The sequence below is a fragment of the Nannobrachium achirus genome (assembly GCF_963921795.1).
Source record: "Nannobrachium achirus genome assembly, chromosome: 5".
Taxonomy (NCBI): domain Eukaryota; kingdom Metazoa; phylum Chordata; class Actinopteri; order Myctophiformes; family Myctophidae; genus Nannobrachium; species Nannobrachium achirus.
In genome coordinates, this window is record NC_137814.1 from 18,921,520 (window position 1) to 18,941,610 (window position 20,091).

Genomic DNA, 20,091 nt, shown 5'->3' on the forward strand with positions numbered 1-20,091 from the left:
GCTTTTCCCCTTGCTGTGAATCGCCTGTGCATTGTCCGACCAGTCCAGTGAACTATTCAGGTGTACTCCGAGGAATTTGTAGTTATCCACAAGCTCAACCACCTCACCGTTAATGGTGCTTGGCACCGGGGGGACTCTCTTGGAGGTGCGGAAGTCCACCACCATCTCCTTGGTCTTGCTTGCGTTGAGCCTGAGATGGTTAGCCTCGCTCCATTGCACAAAGTCCCTAACCACACCATCGTGCTCAGCCGTGTCCTTGAGTCCTTACTAATACCAAGAAAGTGTAGCAATATCACTCCAATTTTTAAATCAAACTGACTTCTTTGGGACACAGGTGACCAGCATCAAACGTTTGTTTAGCTCTTCCATGCGGTCATCTGGTGCTTATGCGGAAGTGCCGTTCTCGAACCTGTAAAAGGGTAACGCTAGAAAACGCTAGAGGCGTGCCGCCTATAGTAGACTTGAGCCAAGAGAGGCACCGGCGAGCGAGCCGCCAGGTGACCCGGCCACCGTGCAGAACGTTGCGAGGTCCGCTTCAGTCGACTTAGAGCCTTTCAAGTTATGTCCCAATAGGGACAGAATGGTGACTCATAACCCATCTGTCACAGAGACCCCCTTCCAGTCAAACATTTGACGTTTGGTCAAATCCGTCCCAAGAAGTCACCCGTTTGACGTCTTGGGAGTGAATGCTTACACTGGTTCCAAGAATCTTTATTTTCAAAATATTGCGGTTGGTCTCCAAAGCTTTGAATGGTTTGGGGGCAAAACACTTTTCTGATCTTGTGGGTTATCAAGAACCATCCAGACCTCTGTAGTAGATTAGATATTATCATGATTGATTATGCGTGACGAGTAGATCATGTGTTGGTTGATTATATAAATATCTAGCTCTTAAGATACATCATTGATACTGCATAGCTTGTAATAGTCTTGTAGATGTCTCACTAGGATTGAGTAGCTAATAGCTATTGTTTTAGTAAAGCCTATCTTGTTATGGTACAGCTTGTCCCAGAGGCCTTGAAGCCACACAGTATAACTCTGGTGTCTGACCATTATTCTTGGCAGAACTACTTTACCACTGTCCAGAGTGTTAACTGTACATGTTACATAAAGCATTAACCACCACCACCTAATACAATGTCTTGTCTCCTCATTTTCTCATTGATTATTGATTGATCTGAATTCCACCCCATCTCTCAGGTCATCTGCTTTCTGTCCCTTGGACCAAAAATAAACATGTGGAAGCAGCATTTAGTTTTTGTGCACCGCATATCTGGAGCAAACTCCCAGAAAACTGCAGGTCTGCCACTCATATATTCTAAAGACCTTTTTGTTTGCCGCTGCCTTTGATTGAATTACAGTACTTTTCATTTCATTTTCTTTCTCTTCTGCACTGTACCGTACGTAACTGAATCAATGTTTTACTTTTGTTTTACGTTTGTTTCATGCAACCTTCCAACAATGTATAATTGTGTTTCCTTTGCTTGATTTTCTGTGTAAAGCTCATTGAATTGCCTTGTTGTTGCGACAGTATGCAAATAAAAACTGCTGCGCCTTGCCTTACTGCACACAGGGCCTGGCGCAGTACCTGGCCTGGCCCCCATGTGCATTTACTTAAGTATGATGGAGAGCTGCGTATGTGTCCTGGTTTAATGAAAATCTTTCCTCCATCGTACGACGGTGTTGCCCAGCGAACACCGGTGCGCTTCACTGTCATGCAACAGAATACAAGTCAGGCTTTAAGGGAAGTGACATTTTGTCAGTCCCCACCCCCCCGCTGAGACCGCATCACTGGCGCAGCCATGCCTAATGCTGTTTACTGTCAAAACATCCAGAAGTCAGTAATCTTGCCACACACCACTAAGTAAACAGAGCATAATGCCATTCCACATGTGAGTAGGTGAGAGCCTGCCGTGCATGCACTCTCTCACCTCTCCATGGCTGACGGTTATGACGATGACGATTCTGCTCTGTTTACTTCCTTTCATTTCCAGTGTCATTTTAATGTCAGGACTCTCTTTTGCATCAGGGTGATGTGTTTTCGCTCTCCTTCCGTCTCGTCTTTTCCACCATGCACCGCCCGTCTGTCTGCCTTTCAGTCACTTTGTCATATTTCTCTTCAATCTCCGTATGACCTCCCCATCCTTTTCTCTCATCTCCTCTTTTCATTTGCCGGCCTCTTCTCCTCTGTCTAGCCATGAGGAGTCATTCTATTGCGCTTTCAAATCACATGTGCACTGACGCGCGCGCGCGCGCACACACACACACACACACACACACACACACACACACACACACACACACACACACACACACACACACACACACACACACACACACACACTTCTCTAATGGAGTTTTTAGATGGTGCAAATCAGCATTATGCCACTGCACACCAAAAACCCAGAGAGTTAATTTAACTTACGGGTCCATTAATCCCGGAGTTGGATTATGATTCAGGATTTTGCGGCTTGTTAATATGTCGGAGAGCAAGCCGGACAGAGTCATAAAACACGTAGAGAGGATGAGGCAACGGCAATGGGTCTCCAATTACTATTAAAGCCATAGCGTTCCACAGAGGGACACATGTGTCCACGTGTTGACGTTCCACTGATGTGAGCAGCCTGGAGAGAATATGTAAGGCAGTGGTTTCCAAACCTTCTTACTGAATCCAAAATAAACTGATAATTGTGCTGAAACTATGGAATCTCTGAAAAAGGTTGTGGGGGTCCCTGCTTCATCTCTCTCTCAACTAACGTTGAAGACCCCTGACATAATCAATACCTCTCTCTCCCCCCCCTCTCTCCCCCCCTCTCTCTGTCTCTCTCGCTCTCTCTCTCTCTCTCTCTCTCTCTCTCTCTCTGCCTCTCCCTCTCCCTCTCTTTCTCTCCATCTCCCTCTCCATCTCCCTCTCCCTCTCCCTCTCTCCCCTTCTCTGTCCCTCCAGGTGAGCGGGATCAACCGGGCGGTGAGCAGAAAGCGGGAGCAGCGGGTGCTGTGCATGGTGGTGGTGATGGTGGCGTGCTACCTGATGTGCTGGATGCCCTACGGCGTCATGGCGCTGGTGGCCACCTTCGGCCCGCCGGGCCTCATCAGCCCCGAGGCCAGCATCGTACCCTCCATCCTGGCCAAGACCAGCACCGTCATCAACCCCGTCATCTACATCTTCATGAACAAACAGGTGAGCAGCACCGTCATCAACCCCGTCATCTACATCTTCATGAACAAACAGGTGAGCGCCGGGTGTTAAAGCCCATTTAGGCCTAGAACTATTGAATGCTTTAACTGTTGAAAAATAGCAGATCTACAAGGTCGCTTTTCAACCTTTTCATATGTTTTCATATCATATGTTTTATTCAAGTCTTTGAATATATCTTTTTAAAAGCAACATTTATAACTCTGGAACAACATATTTTGCGATGGGGGTCCGTGGCCAAATACAATACATTTTGGGGGTCCTTGACATGAAAAGGTTTGAGAACCACTGATTTAGAAGAAGGGTTTAGAAGACATTTATAGAATCGGGTAAAAAATATTCAAAGACTTGCACAAATGTTCACGATTTTTCAAAAATTGCAGATCTACAAGCTCGCAGCACGGCACTTGGTGCAGCGCTGTGAGCTTGTATATCTGCTATTTTCTTTTTTATAGTTAAAGCATAAAATAATGGTTAAAATAGTTCAATACAAAGTGACACAGATTTGCATTCAGGTCTAAATGGGTAAAAAAAAAACATTGAGACGTGAGGACACAATTTTATGAAATGTCATCTGAATCCAGAAACAGTTTTCTGAAAAACCTACTACATATATCAGCGCTGCTCAAACCTTTTCATGTCAAGGACCCCCATCTCAATATTAATTTCTAGGGATCCCCAGAAGCAAAGATTTGAGTAAAAAGAAATCACTTCAAAAATAAACATATACATTATATTCAAAGATTTACAAAAAAAAAATCATGATTTTTAGTGAGGGCAGGAAGTGATGCGCTATGAGTTTTAGATCTGCTATTTTTGAATATAGCCAAAGTCTAAAATAATGCAAGGTTAAAGTGGTTAAAATCTAAAATGACAGTCAGAGGTTTGCCGTGCGCTGTCGTCATCCTGGTTGGTTTCTGGTCATGAGTGATCTAAAAAAGCAACATAAAGGTGTGATCTGAAAAGTGACTAAATATGTAAATATGTCCAACATGACATATGGAAGGAGGAGGTGGTTTGCATGACTAAACACTGCTTTTTCTCACAGGCCTGTACAGTCAGGAGAAGCAGACATGGAACGGCTTAGGAAGGAATAATGCTACCTGCACGTTGCACTTTCACTATGAAATATCTATCAATTCAATGCAAGCCTCTTAGTAATGACTGTAAAAGATAAAGGGGCCCCACCACGAATTTCACATTTTTTTTCTTGTTTTTTGGTCTTCCCAGTGTCCCCAAAACCCCATTCATTAACTCTAAGCCTTGCCTTTCATTTCAGTGATTTTCTGAATGGGCGGGTCTGAACGGTACTCTTTTGAAATCGAGCCCTTGTTTATGTCACAAGCCCTTCTTTATGTTACAAAGGGGCTCATTTCCTATTGGGCCCCCTCGAGAAGGTTGGCGGTACTTTTTGGGAGGCTATATTCTATTGAGACTATATATATATGAGGTGGAACCATGAGGTAAAGTGGTACTAAAATTGGATTGAATTGGATTGACTCTACATGGTTCTCATTGTGGTACCATGCTAATCTTCTCTGTATCGTACCAATTTTAGCCCAAAGACAGCACCCCGTTGACAACAAAGGGCATCCATCTGAAATGGATTGGAATAGAGACAGAACATGAAATTTAAATATACCCGAGTGGTTATTTAGGCTAAAACCTTTATAAAACCGCCAATATTTATATAACATATATATTTTGAAAAGCATGTTTTAATGTTTTCTCTAAAATCAAGGTGTTCTATCCAACATCCGGAACATTTTTACATTTCTGTGGTTACCTGATTTGTACTTGGTACGCGCACCGTAAATAGCAGATGTACTAAGCTCACATTGCGACGTGTGCAACTAAGTGTAACTCAGGCTTGAAAGTACATTTTACTGCATGTACCCGTATACGTGTGAGACCAACTTTGAAGGAAACATTAATCTCGCTGTAACTCAATCAAACTGGCATAACTTTGACTGCTGCCAGACGTTGTTTTTTGAGTTATTTGATCAATTTCCCACTTTTCCTCCAGGCGTGTGGTTCGTTTGTATTTAATACCAGTCAGAAGATACGGTATGTAAATACAAAAAGGTCCCTGAAGATAAAAACCATTGTGCTGAATATGCCCACCGCGCCCCCTGTGACCTCTTTAATTCAGCTCGACTCCTGACACTTCAGCGTGAAGCTTTAGTTGGATTCATTCCTGAGCTAAAATCCAAATCTCCGTGGTGGTTATTATCGCATTCGACGAAGTAGAGAATAATTGCAGTGTTAAACAAAGCCAGGATTTGTTTTAATTTGTGTGGACTGCTCCCCAACAGTTTACCAACTTGTTACAGTTACAGAGGGCCAGAACAAGAGGAGAGGCGGAAAATGCAACAGACCCCAGTGCTCAGAGTCTGAAAATGCAACAGACCCCAGTGCTCAGAGTCTGAAAATAAAACAGACCCCAGTGCTCAGAGTCTGAAAATTAAACAGACCCCAGTGCTATAGGAGGAGGGCTAAAACATTGAAACGTTCAACAGTTATTCCCCATGCAATGCCTCTATAGTGGCTAGCAGTTATACCTGTATTTCAAACAAGACTCGTTTTCTGTTAGTGGTTAGAAGATACATGTGTATTTTTCCTCAATTTGTCCTGTTCTTTCAATTTTGTGTGGCTCAAGCTAAAAAAAGGATATAACATAAATGTTCTTTCTGGAAAATGAGAGGTCTTGTTATTTGGTCACATTACATCAAATATAATGGTATAAAGTGCTTAACTTTGGTCACTGGCTGTGACATTATGGTAATATTCATACTACTGTATGAACACCTGGTGTTTATCAACAGATTGTGTTAAAACTATGGAATTGTCAGTTTATCTGCATGTACAGTCATTTTCATCTAGCTCAATTAGCTGTTGCTTGTTCTCTTCTCTGTTGCTCTCTTACATTTTTTTTTAATGTTTTTAAGCTGAAAGCTTCAGATAGAAGTGTTCCTGAATCTGAATCATTATTTTCTGGATCGCTTTGTGTCGTACCTTACTTAGGCAAACGAATAAAAAACAAACACAAACGAATGAAGATGCAAGGCAACGCGCCAGTCTCTTCATTATCATGAATTACTTTGTTGCTAATGTTCCTTCTAAAGTTCTGTACAACCCTCCGACAACAATAGTTTTTGCATGCCAAATGATGAAAAGTGGGTTTTTAATCGCTATATTAATATATGATTTTTTTTCTTCAGCTAACCATTGCATAATATTGCAGCTCCCCTATCCTTTCCTCAGAAATAGAACATATTTGGGAAAATGATATCTGCATATTTCAGCCACCTCAAGCCTGCCTTAAGAAGATCACTTTTTCTGACCAATGCATCGTCATGCTTTTTTTTCTTTTTCTTTTTACATTGCTATGATGAAATTAAAGGAAAATATGGTAATATTATACACTGGTATTTTCATATCGATGCTGCAGTTTTGGAGAACATTTACACCAACATAATCTAATCATCTTCTGTTCTGCCTGAGGGTTTGGAAATGGTACTATTATATATTCGCCTCAGGGCTCTTTGCACAAGAAAATGACAAATAAGAGATGGGGAGTTACAATGATCTCCCAAACCAATTAAAGTTGAAGAGTTTGTTAAACAGTTGTTACTTTCCTCACAGGGACACTGTAGACTGTAGCCTTGAATATAACTGCTGGGGCCTCATTCATAAAAGTATTTGTCTTACAGAACTTTGATTCATACATTTTAAATTATCTTACATTTGTGTGCACAAGAACAGGCCAGAATTGCCTGAATACCACAGCCAGGAATAATGGAATAGACCAGGGACCTTCAACAGGGGGTCCGGGACCCTTAGGGGGTCCTCAGAGTTACTACATGGGGGCCGCCAAATCTTTGTGTGATACGATCATGTTTTTTACATTAACCACCTGAACCCTAGCATCCCTATTCTGAGTGGCACATTAGCCAAAAATAGCAGATCTACAAGCTCACAACACCTCGTGTTGTGAGGCGTTGTGAGCTTGTAGATCGGCTATTTCTGACAGAGGTTTGATGTAGAGGGAAAAGAGGAGCAGTAGAAGTACTGGTAGAAGTATTGATGGTTCAAGTGGTTAAATGTCTGAAAATATGTCTGAAAATACAGATTAATCAAACATACACTGATGACAGTGCTGTCAAACAAGTCTACGCTGTCTAAGAAATCTATGAACATTTTAAATTTGCAACACACTTGTATACAATATATAGGCTCTAGTGGGGTCCCTGTCTTATCTCTCTCTCAGCTAAGGGGTCCTTGGCCTGAAAACGTTGGTTAAAATCGGTTCCAACACATTTGGAACCGTTTCCAGAACCAGTTTTATCAGAGCTGGTACTGTATGTGGACTTCACGTTTGCTATACAATTTCAATACCAGGGGTTCTCAAACATTTGAATTTCTAAGGACCACCATAACTCTGAGAGTGTACAAATGGAACCAAATGGACCTGTGTGCTCCATTTGGTAAAGATATCAAGCAGGCATGTGCACTCACAGATTGCATTAGAACCCCAAAACGCAGCAGAAGTCACAGCACTCTCGTGTAAAAATGCATTCCATTCCATTTTCTCCAGGTTTGGGAATCTGTCGGGAATGCCTTATGTGTAACCTGCATGCACATGTGCTGTCTCAATGTTAGTATGCTTATGGGTCTATTGTGTGGGTTTTATAACTGTTAAGTTACAGAAAATAACCCAGCTCACAGTGAACAGGATACAGACAGCTGGGATATACAACCTGCCACACTTCCTCTCTGAAAACCCCTTCTCTTCAAAACAAACAGCTGTCAATGTCTTCTAATAATGTGAGAGCAGCCATGTTGAGTTAATGTCTGTGATTTTCACAAATTGTTGCATCTATCACCATGTATTGAGTTGAAAACACATTGGGTTTGGATATTGGCTTAATTCCTCACACCTGACCTATACCTGATGAAATGCCTTTAAGTTTGCTCCTAAACGGAGCGTACAGCTCTGCGGTTCAGAAGATGGTGCCTACAGTACACAGTACCCAAAATAACCAGCGGGAAATGTACTGTAGACACACCATCCTTTCCAGGTCTAAGTAAGGTTTTCTGATACATTATTTGATCATTGGTTTTGCATAAGTAGTTACTTAAAGGACAACTTCTTTTTTTTACAACAAGGTTTCATATTTGAGATTGCATACGAAAAGATACCGGTAAGTGTTAAAATGTTTTCATTTACTGCTTTTTCCCTTCATATTAGCGATTTCAGCGGGTGGGGGCATGCGTACAAGTAGCTAAATGTGTCTTTTTAGACACAATAAGCTGGCGATTTCTTTTTACTATTTACAGTAACACTACTAGCCCCCATAAGTCACATCTGCCCATGAAAGATTGTGGTGCATTTTGGGAATGGGCAATTGTGTCTAAAAATACATATTTAGCCACGTGTACGCATGCCCCCAACCACTGAAATCAAAATCCTTAAAATTGCTAAAACGATAGAAACCAGTAAATGAAAATATTTTAACACTCATCTTTTCTTTTCTCTAATTACGATCTAAAATATGAACCCTAGTTGTAAAAAAAAAAAACAAGATGAAATTTGATCTTAAGCCCTCTCCTGTGAGTTTCATCAAGTTCGAGCTCCTAACTTTCTCAACTGTACCACACAGCTAACCTTTCAGGGACTGTTTAGCCCACTCGTCATTGTTCTCATCAAAGACAGACAGAGAGTGAGCACATGGGAGCGAGCGAGAGAGAGAGAGAGATGTCCTGTATGTCATTTTCAGTCTTCAATTCCTCCCAGCCCGTTACTATGGAAACTGTGAGTTGAGGCGAGTTGAAGACTAAAAATGCTGTACAGATACGAGTATCACCTGCTGCATGTCTGTTCCAGCAAGCATCAAGAGGTCAGCGGATGACTAACTTGATTCAAGGGACAAACTAAAGGGGTGTAAATGGCTGTGCATTATGGGTAAGTTTGACTTAATCTGCACTTCGTTGCTGTCGGGCAGAGACCTCATATCTCTATATTTCAGCTTTTTATGTTTTTTGTTTTGTTTTTCATAAATGAATGCCCGATACTGAAAAGTAACAGTTTTGGTCTTTTAAGGTTTGCACCGACAGCGATGTTTTCTTTTGTAACCCTAGACTCGGGAACCCTGATGTGTCCACTTTTTCTAAGATCAGAAGACGGCCTTAAGAAAAAGAGAGAAAACAAAATGTTGCAAAATGTGTCAACTAAAGTGCCTTAACTGGAAATGATAAAACATTAATGTTTCAACGTTTCGATCCTGCTATTGCAGTTGAAGCAATAAACAAGTGGAGCTGAGAAACAAGCAGTGTCGCAGAACTTTATTCCTTTCCTGTTGCACGGCTGTTTGTCCAGCACCTGGCTGAGATTGGATGTGCACGCACCGTCGCCTTTGTAAAACATTAATGTTGCCCTGTAAACCACACGTTTAACTTTTAGAGAACTTTACAGCTCCTCACCTCCACAACTCGCCTGGCTAAGGAAGAAACCACTTGAACTTTGGGATAATTGATAAAGCTAATGGTGCATCGTTATTTCCCCTCCGTGACTTGGTTTTAATTAAGAACCGCACAAATGGATTGTGTCGGGCCAACAGAACCTGATTGGTCAAAGAGCCTCTCTTTTACAGCATAGTCAGCGCTCCAGGGAAAGGCATTCTGATGATCGTTACAATGACTACACATCCTATCAACAAACTCCATCAAGCCTTGACACATTATCAGTTTCATTTTTGTTTATTTGTTCGTTTCCATTGCAACATCAAGATCAACATTCATCACCAGACCTTTTGCAGAACGGGGTTACTTTATTGGTAATGATTCTGAAATCATAGATGGATGGATGGATGGATGGATGGATGGATAGTAGTGATGCGCGGATCGACCCGGTGCCCCCACCCGCCCGCCAACCCGCCCGCATGCGGGTGGGTGGGTCAAGGTTTTCAGACTCCATTGGCGGGCGGCGGGCGGGCGGGTTATCACCACTCTCATGTGCAAAAAATAAATAAGAATAATCACCTGTTCTTATTTGTCTTTTATTCTTAATAAGAGTAGGCCTATAAGAATAAGAATACTACGTTTGAATACGAGCACGACGAGCGAGCGAGTTTTAAAATGCGCCAGAGAGGAGCGAGGTTTCTCCTCCGCTCCTTGGTGCGAGGACCGTCCCAATTCCGCTCCTGTTGGGGCCGCGAACCACATTTTGCCAACATTTGACACAACGTGAGCACAGCAGAGAAGGTGCACAAACAATTCAGCGCGTGTCGCTGATCAGGATTTCACTTATGTCTCTGTCATCCACACAAGTCCGTTTATAAATACTTTGTGTCGGTTAAGTTATATAACCAGCCAGTCAACGGATACAATTTGAAACACAACTATCGCAAGTGAGACGGATTTTTTGACTGAATGAACCAACCACACTCACCTCGAGACTCCACTCCAGTCGCTCCCATCTCTCCAATCTGGTGATTAATCAGTAACCAACAGGATTTAATATTGTCCGTCTTTTGCTGTCTGTTTAAAGTGCGAGGCGCTGTATAAATATGATTGACATAAAACCTGAAACGCGATTCTTACCCCGACGATGCCCCAGAGAGAATGAACGTCTTTGAATGAATGTCTTTTAGGCTAAACCCCAATTTGAACAACACGTTTGTTTATTTAGCGTTTAGCCCATGACAATATTGCGCTACTGTAGACCTTTCTGTAAAGCGACTTTGGGTACTTAGAGAGCCGTATATAATAAAGATGAGCTATTGTGGAGATGATATACCGTCTTTTTTTTAAATGGGGGTTGCGGGGCGGGCGGATTCGTTGATTTATATATTGTTCTGCGGCGCGGGCGCGGGCGGGTTACGTTTCGTGCGGGCTGTGGGTCGTGCGGGTTATGAAAAAAAGCTGACCCGCGCATCACTAATGGATAGTCATTTTGCTAAAGTCGGTTCACTAAGACAATCAATAAAGAATAGGCACAGTAAAAAACAAGATTCTATTTAAAAGAGAAGCACATGCCCTGGGAATGTGTGCAGTCAGACATACAGTAGTAGGAGTGTTTGTGGGTGTTTGTGAGCTGCATCCCTAAAAGCAAGCATCACTGATTTGATCACAACACCAAAGCAGGGTGAGGCGGAAAACTTGAGCATGAAAGGGAAAAAGTCCCCAGTGAGTCTTCAAGTGGTAAACACCCCTCCACTCTGTGTTAAGGAGTCCGCCATGGGTAATTGTCTTGTGGAGTCGATGAGGTTGAAGATTTGAATAGGCAGTTCCAATAGGCTGACTCCCTGATGAGTTCTCCCCCTCTTGGGGCTGCGGGACATGACACTCAGGCATGCAGTCGCATATAGACAACATAATATAGGGCAGTGGTTCTCAACGTCAAGCAGTGTAAGTGTAAGATTTTGACAGCAAAGTTTGATTTTTTTTTTTTTTAGTCTTTTGAATAAAATGTAAATTTGTTGCATGCACCTTTTAGTCATCTGAAATGTTTTAGATTTAGTAGTGGGAAAATCTCGTTCTTTCGATGGTTCATCCTTCCGACAACCAGCGTCGGCAGGTTAGATACTCACCCGTGTCACGGTTACTGAGGTTAGGGTTAGGGTTTGGGTTAGGTTTAGGCAGAGAGGTTAACATTCACCTGCGTCGGCAGGTTAGCTTTCACCCGGTTAACATTCACCCGCTTCGAAAGAATGGACCGTCGGGCAGATCGCAGATGCTATGTCGCAATATCGACATGCTCCCTTTAGTAGTAGTATTTTAGTATTACAAAAATGTATTTTGGTGGGCCTTGATGGTGTCGCAAAGACTCGTCACAATGCCTGATTTTAGACTTGGTTGAATGCTGACGCAGCGCGACGCGTAGTGAGCTTGTAGATCTGCTATTTTCAGAGTGCGACACCTGGGCGCACTCAAACATAAAATGACTTGTCTTTTAGGTCTACTGCATCTCTTCTACACTAGTCCCTCCCTAACATTTTTATCTAGTTTTTATTTGTTGACAAAATTGTCAGCATACAGTATTTAATTTTTGTCATCACAGCATAGTTTTTCTTTTTTTTTTCGTCAGTGAAAAAAGTTATAGAGGGCGAACATTTTTGTCATAGTTTTTGTCGACACTGTTGTCAAGGATGACCCCATATACCTATTTGGCAGCGGACCACCATTTGAAGATATTATATGGCAAGCTGGATTTGTAAGCTAAAAAGTTTTTTTTTTCTCCCCCCAACATTTTTTAACATAGCAGATCTACAAGCTCACACCTTTGATTCATCATGCCATTTACTCTGATCTCACATTGTAAGTCACTCAGGATAAGAACGTCTGCTACAAAAGAGAATTGGCTTTCTAAGACTTTACATTTTCTGAAAATACACTTCTATAGGTTGTAGCCTAGTTCCGAAACGGTTGGTTCAACTGTACTGTAAATGATAAGAATAATACATGATTTTGTAGCTCTGATCCGTGATCCTCGACTTAAACATTATGACATTTAAAAAAAAAACAATGTCATCTACAGTAGTTGCTCGATTTGTTCTCTCATACCTCATGAATGCCAGATTCTAACTGCTCAGTCAACATAAATAAAGACATAATACAATACATACTGTATATTAGAGACAAAAGTTGTGGTTATAATCAAAGAAGGCGAGGATTCCATAGAGCTCCAGTTGTTTCAGTTGTTGTGGCCAATGCATTCATCTCTGACACCGCTCTCATTAAAGGGCAACACTGATTAATGCTCTGCTTTATATCCCTGGCTTGCAACTTTGTTAATCATTAGATGCTATCACATTCCCGCTCTTCAAAACGTAATGTCATGCTATTAATAAGAACCACTTGGGAACACATACAATCAAGCCGTGTCCTCCCCCAGTAATCTTTCAGTTTATGATGCTGTCACATCCAACAATGATTTATCAAGTGTCTCCGATGTACTTTTTATGTTTGAGAAACAAAGGTAAAGCAATGCTTTAAGCAAATATTTATGAAAAAAAGCTTGAAGGGGTAGTTCACTTTCACAAAGTTTTTAAGTTGCTTGATTCAGTATTTAGAAATTTGGTACACATTTTATCAGACAGGCCCCTTCCTATACAAACCCATTGTTCACTTCAAAAACTTCAAATCGAAAACCCCTGAGCGCCCCTAAACCCCTATATTCTTGAGCGCTACAGTACTGTATCCACACACACATTCTGTATCAAGACATACCAGTAATGCCTTGCAAAACACTGATCGTTTCATAAACTAGTTTCCATAACTCAAATCAGGACATTCTAAATGGGCTAATGCATTTGTGACATGATTTGGGGGTGCCTTTAGGCAGACATATTTGCAGATGCTTATCTTTTCCATCAGTTAACATTTGGAACATTTGATTGGAAAATGAAACAATAGGCCTACTCATATATTTTTAAATGACCAAACAGGCAATGTGTATATACTCAGACCAATGATGACATCTATGGTATACACTGATTTAGCAAATCATCTGTATCAGCTAAATAATTAAGTCACAATTTATGCGGGGAGTACTGAAAGTGCACGAAAACACCTTTAAAGTGAAACGATCATGAAACATCAACGTTTTCTATGGTTATTTATCAATAGAAACAACATTATTCATGTTCGTGTGCGCGCGCACACACACACACAAACACACACAAACACACACGTGCGCGCACGCACGCACGCACGCACGCACGCACGCACGCACGCACGCACGCACGCACACACACACACACACACACACACACACACACTCACACACACACACACACACACACACACACACACACACACACACACACACACACACACAAACAGCTGTCACTGAATCTATCCAGAAAGCCTGAAGGGGAAATGGATGATTGTCATTCTATTTACATAAACCCTATGTGGGAGTCTCTTTTTCATTTTTTCAGGTAAATCTCAACACATATTAATGTAATATTTTGTTCCCCTGGTCTGTAGCCACTTCACAATATCTACATTAAGTCTATTGAATCAAATAAAGTTTTACACATGTCACAGGAATGTGCAGGCTGACCACTGATGCCCGTAAGAGAAATTCTTTGTCTTTTTTAAATAGCTTGCAATTGTGTGAGAGCAACACATTGGCTAAAAATCGACTAAGAGGATTTATCTTTTTTAAGTGTGCCTACTGTGTATTTTGCAATTGAGCTCAACTGATCTGGATTTTCATACACCTTAGAAATGCACCATTTACCATTTACCAAAATGCACCATTTATGAGATAGGCATGTCTGTCTTTTCACGTTAACGAGTAGATTAACTCGCAGCTTCATCCGATGAGTTCACAACAAGTGTTTGTGTTTTAGATTGTAATTGGGGAAAATAAAAGATGAGTGTTAAATGTTTTTTTCATTTAGCCTACTGATTTCTATCGTTTTAGCGATTTTATATATTTTTATTTGAGTGGGCAATGCGGTCAAATGTATTAGACTCGTTGTTTACCTCCCTCCCACTTCCCATTCCCAAGATGCACCGTGATCTTTCATGGGCAGATGTGACTTATGGTGACTAGTAGTGTTGCTGTAAATATTAAAGGAGTAGTTCAGCCGAAATGACTTTTATTCTATTGATTACTCATGCCATGGAGACTTGAGTTCAATAATATTTTTCGTTTTTTGTCGCATTCCTAAGACAAAAATCTAATAAAAAAAAATCATGCATTTGGGTCCCCATCCAGGGCCATGCATTCAGGTCCCCATCCGTAATCAATGGGGTTAAATTTACTGTATAGTCAATTTTGTTTTTCTTAGGAATGCGACAAATACAAAAATGTTTTATTTAACTCAAGTCTCTATGGCGAGTAATCAATAGAAAAAAGTCATTTTGGGGGTGAACTACTCCTTTAATAAAGAAAGAAATCGCCGGCTTATTGTTTCTAAAAATACATTATTAGCCACTTGTACGCATGCCAATGCCCACTCAAATACAAATCGCTAAAATCTCTAAAACGGTCGAAAGCAGTATAGGCCTAAATGAAGAAAAGAAAATAACACTCTTCTTTTCTTTTCTCTAATTACTATCTAACTAAAACATGAACCCTTGTTGTAAAAAAGAAAAAGAAAGTTGTCCTTTAAAAAAGAAAATCCCCAAACAATGTATTCCTTTACAGGCCTCTATGGCAGCAGCATTTCAGGTGAAGTTGAGCATCATTGTACAGTAGAGTCCACACCACACCGAGGCAGCGGTGGGGAGCTGAACCCAGCCGACCACCCTTTTAAAAAATGGATGAGTGCCTTATTGTTTGAGATGATATCTGACATTTGACCCTCACACTGTCAATTCCATCGAGCAGGAGAACATCTCTCCCTCTCTCCTAGAAGCATCGCCCAAACTCCATCTGACCGGTCGGCGCGGCGCCTGCCGGAAACAGCACTAACCCCTCTCTCCATCCATACAGGCCGTTCGCACCTCTTTCCATCTCTCTGTCACGCTCTATCCATTTATCTGTCACTCTTCTCACCTCTGTGCTGACCTCAGTCTCCATTCCTCTGCACTCCTGCTGACTTTATCCTCCGTCTCTCTAGCTCTATAGCTCGTTACAATTCCTCCCATCCCTCTCGCACTCTCCGTCTCTTTCCCCACCTTCCTCCCCCTATCGCACTTCTTCTGTCTGTCTGTCACTCCCTGTCTCTTTTTTTGTTGGTCTCTCTGCCTCTTTCTCCCATCGTTCTGTACTCTCTTTCTCACATCGTTCTGTACTCTCTTTCTCACATTGTTCTGTACTCTCTCCTCTCACGACAATGTCTCTTGTTTTTCTCTCTCCCTCGTGTCTCATCCATCTTCTCAGTGGTGCCTCCACTACCTGCTGTGGAGTTGTTGTTACAGTGTGCAGTTGTTTTTGGACACCAAGCCCCAACTAACAGGAAGTGTTACTGGGCAGTGCTTCTCTCTCCTCCCGCTAACCTTGACACCTGGATGAACAAACACTGATATGTCCTGACACGTTGCGTGTGTGTGTGTGTGTGTGTGTGTGTGTGTGTGTGTGTGTGTGTGTGTGTGTGTGTGTGTGTGTGTGTGTGTGTGTGTGTGCGTGCGTGCGTGCGTGCGTGCGTGCGTGCGTGTGCGCGCGTGCGTGCGTGCATGTACATGCGTGAGCGTGCGTGTGGGACTGTGCGTGAGCGTGCGTGTGCAACTGCACGTGTGTTTTATGGCTACACCGACAGCAGAAAAAAGTGGATGTCACCTGTGGCGTTTTCGCCTCTCTCCCCCTTCTCGTGTGTCATCCGTACTCAACTCATCTTATAGCCATCTCTCTCTTTCAGTCAATCAATCAATCAATCAATCAATCAATCAATCAATCAACCAACCATTCAACCAATCAATCTTTGTTTTGCTTACCTATTCTCTCATCAGCGTTTATTCAGTGTGAGTTGATGTTATCAATGTCAATCCTAACTAGTATGTGTCTGAGACATGCACTCTCCCCTCTCAGAGGGGACAGAGCCTTGGGCTCATCAGTCTCACATGCATGGAAGGATTAACCCCCGCGAGGGCCCCTGGCAACGGCCCCAGCCCCACCGGCCCAATGGCTAATCCAGCCCTGGTCATGTGTCCCCTGAGAAAATGTAGTAGACTATAAGTATACATGAAACTCCTGAAGTATACTAAGTACACTACGTTTACTCAAGAGAGACGACTGCAGTGACGGCAATTTGGGATTCAGGGCTGAAGAAAAGAAACACCTTTTAGAAAAGTTGTTGTACCTGTTTAGGTGCGTGGTCTACCCATGTTATTGTTTTTTCTAGATTGATAATCCTGTGCATGTGTTGTATTGTTGTTGATGTACTGACATATTAGCTTGCTTATTATATTGAGCAGCTTGTTGTAAATCGCTTTGGATTAAAAGCGTCTGGTAAATGCCTAAATTGTAATTGTAAATTGTAAGAACACACACCAAACTACGATCTGTCTGTATGCGTGTGTGTGCTTCGTGCGTGCCCGCGTGTATGTCTTGGCCTCCATGTGTGCATCCTTGCGCTCAGAATTCAATCCAGAGCCAACAGTGCCTCCAGCTGCATTGTAATGCTTTCAACCTGCTCCTGACGTCTTCAATTATTCAGCGTCTTGCCTTTCTGTCTGTCAGTGAGATTAGGAACCCTGGACTCTGAGCTGGGGATATCTCGGGAACCTTGGGAGTTTGGTGTTCGGTGTGATGCAAGATCTTCTTCTGTGCAAGAGCGGAAACCAGGGATATGTTGGTAGAAGAGCAGGACATTATGCAGGGGTCTGTTGACTATTCCGTCACTTTCGGGCAGAAACCTCATATCTCCAACTTTCTAATTTGTAAGTTTTTCCATAAAGTAAAGCCCTGCTTCATCATACAAGACTGTCGCACAAAACTAGTGAATTTAGCTGATCTACAAGCACACAACACCTTGGCTATTTTCACTGGTTTAAATCATTTTTTTTTTAAATAATAACAAAATAATTAAGGTTTTGGACATACAAGGTTTCCACCCTATGATGACGATTCACTCTGGCCGGTGTACTTGATTCAATGTGCTTGTTGTGTCTTTCCAACGCAGCTTCCCTGTATCTTCATTTGTGTTGTTTTTTTTCCCCAGGTGATATATGACACAACGTTGTAGCTGTCTGAAACAAAGTGTTGACTGTAATTGCTGATTTGTGGTGTAAAGAATATTCAGCAAAGAGTCTAAAAGGTTTCTTTCCCTGTTTTGCCTCTCTAGTTTTTATGGAGAATGGAACGTATTTTTGCAGAAACTCGCAAATGGCAAGAAACCACTCCATTCCCATTGAAAAGTAGAATCCACCTTCATAGGTAGATTTAAACTCCTAAATCAGAGAAAGTCATCAAAATAGCAAAGCTAGCTGATCTGCAAATCCCCTGCAAATCTACTGTCTTGCCAATAGCAGGATGTGTGATGTTTTGAAATGGCACATCTGTAGATAGACAGACAGACAGACAGACAGACAGACAGACAGACAGACAGACAGACAGACAGACAGACAGACAGACAGATAGATCAAAATCTAACGATTTTGTGATTGAGAAATGTAATAAGTTGGACACTTGGGGAAATGTATAATGAGCAGCTCTCAGCACATTGTTGTTCATGAAAAGGCAGTAAGCTACAGTACATGATGACCCTAACAATGGAGTAGCGCAGTGGGATCCAGAGACAGAGACAAAGGCAGGGAGAGACTGAAAGGGACAGAGCAGACAAGGAGTCTAATCAGTCCTAATTATTTATAATTATCTCCTGGGCTTCACTATACAAAGGGGGGGGGGGGGGGGGGGGGGGATCTTACGGCAGATTAATTTCTCTTTTCCTTTTGAGACTGGGCTAAATGTAAGGAGCTACAGTATACTGTGTCAGGTGACATTAGACTGTTCAAACTGCAGCAGACCTAATTTTCTCCAAATCTTTACGTCTTCTTTGTCTTTTCCCTATAATATGCTTTTTTTTCCCATACCGCTATTTGACATCCATTGTGTCTGCTTTTGTGTGTGTGTGTGTGTGTGTGTGTATGTGTGTGTGTGTGTGTGTGTGTGTGTGTGTGTGTGTGTGTGTGTGTGGCGTGTGCGTGTGCGTGTGAGCGAATATGTGTGTGTGTGTGCGCGTGCATGTTGCATGGCGTGTAAACGTACGGATGCTGGTCACAGTTCTACAGGTGTTTCTGGGCGCTGTGGCAGTGCAAGGCGCCCCAACGTGGTTCCAGCATAAGGAGCTCGTCCAAGATCGCGACCAAGATCTTCAGAGGCCGAGCCGCCGAACACAACCTCCCCTTCATGGTGGCCACCTTGGAACGTCAGGATGTCCGACCGGTAACAGCCGTCGCCGCATGGCCAAAGCCGGACACTCCCGAAGAGGAAGCGGCAGTCGATGCCTCCGAGGGCCCGTCAGTCGATGCCTCCGAGGGCCCTTCAGTCGATGCCGCTGAGGGCCCGTCAGTCGATGGCTCCAAGGGCCCGTCAGTTGGTGCCTCTGAGGGCCCGTCTGTCAATGCCCCTGAGGGCCCGTTAGTCAATGCCCCCGAGGACCCGTCTGTCAATGCCCCTGAGGGCTCGTCAGAAGCAATCAAACCCGCGGTGGTGTCACTGGTGGCCTACTATAACGGCTGATGACGGGCTGAGGTCCAGCCCACTAACAAGAGAAGATAAGAGAACAGAGGTGGTGGTGTTGTTTTGCGGCCAGACGGAAACATCCTGCATGGATTTGAGGCATCTGTTGTGTCAGATGCGTATGTGTGTGCAAATGGAGAGAGAGAGGCTGATGGATAGGAAATAGAGAGAGAGTGGAATGTTGGATTGGCCCTGCAAAGTCTGAAAAGGAGAAGGGGGGGGTGGCATAGGGGGATAAATCTGCAGAAGCCATGGCAGACTTTAGGTGTGTCTCTCTGGAGAGGATGATTGTAAATCTGTCTGGATAGAAATGAGCTTGTACAGAAAATTCTCCTCACCGTCATTTCAAAGAATGTATTGTTTGTCACATACTATAATTAGAAGATACTGTTAGCAGAGAGAGAGAGAGAGAGAGAGAGAGAGAGAGAGTGTGTGAGTGTGTGAGTGAGTGAGTGAGTGAGTGAGCGAGCGAGCGAGTGAGTGTGCGTGTGCGTGTGCGCGTGCGCGCGCGCGTGTGTGTGTGTGTGTGCACGCACGTGCGTGTGTGTGTGTGCGCGCGTGTGTGTGTGAAAAGGCCTGACATTGTTTTGTACAGTTCAAATATTTTATTCCTACGACTTGGGAGGAATTTCCCCCTAGTGCAGCAAGAGGGATGTGTGAGTACAGTTTTCTATTGATCTATTATTGATTCTAGATCCAAACTCCCCCCTCCTGGAGTTGCCAGCACAATAAATACCAAAATGAAGAGTTCAGCACA

At 42.8% G+C, this 20,091-nt stretch overlaps 1 protein-coding gene across 1 annotated transcript in view; it reads left to right on the forward strand.

Annotated features, from left to right (window-relative positions):
* LOC308284869 (vertebrate ancient opsin-like) overlaps positions 1–19,334 on the forward strand; it is a gene marked incomplete at both ends in the record, with an annotated part of 113,207 nt that extends 93,873 nt beyond the window's left edge. The window contains 2 exons of the mRNA XM_080725595.1: positions 2,948–3,181; positions 18,876–19,334. Coding sequence (XP_080581721.1) covers positions 2,948–3,181; positions 18,876–19,334 — 693 coding nt within the window. The remainder of the gene's footprint in view (positions 1–2,947; positions 3,182–18,875) is intronic.
* Between the last annotated feature and the right edge of the window lie 757 nt (positions 19,335–20,091).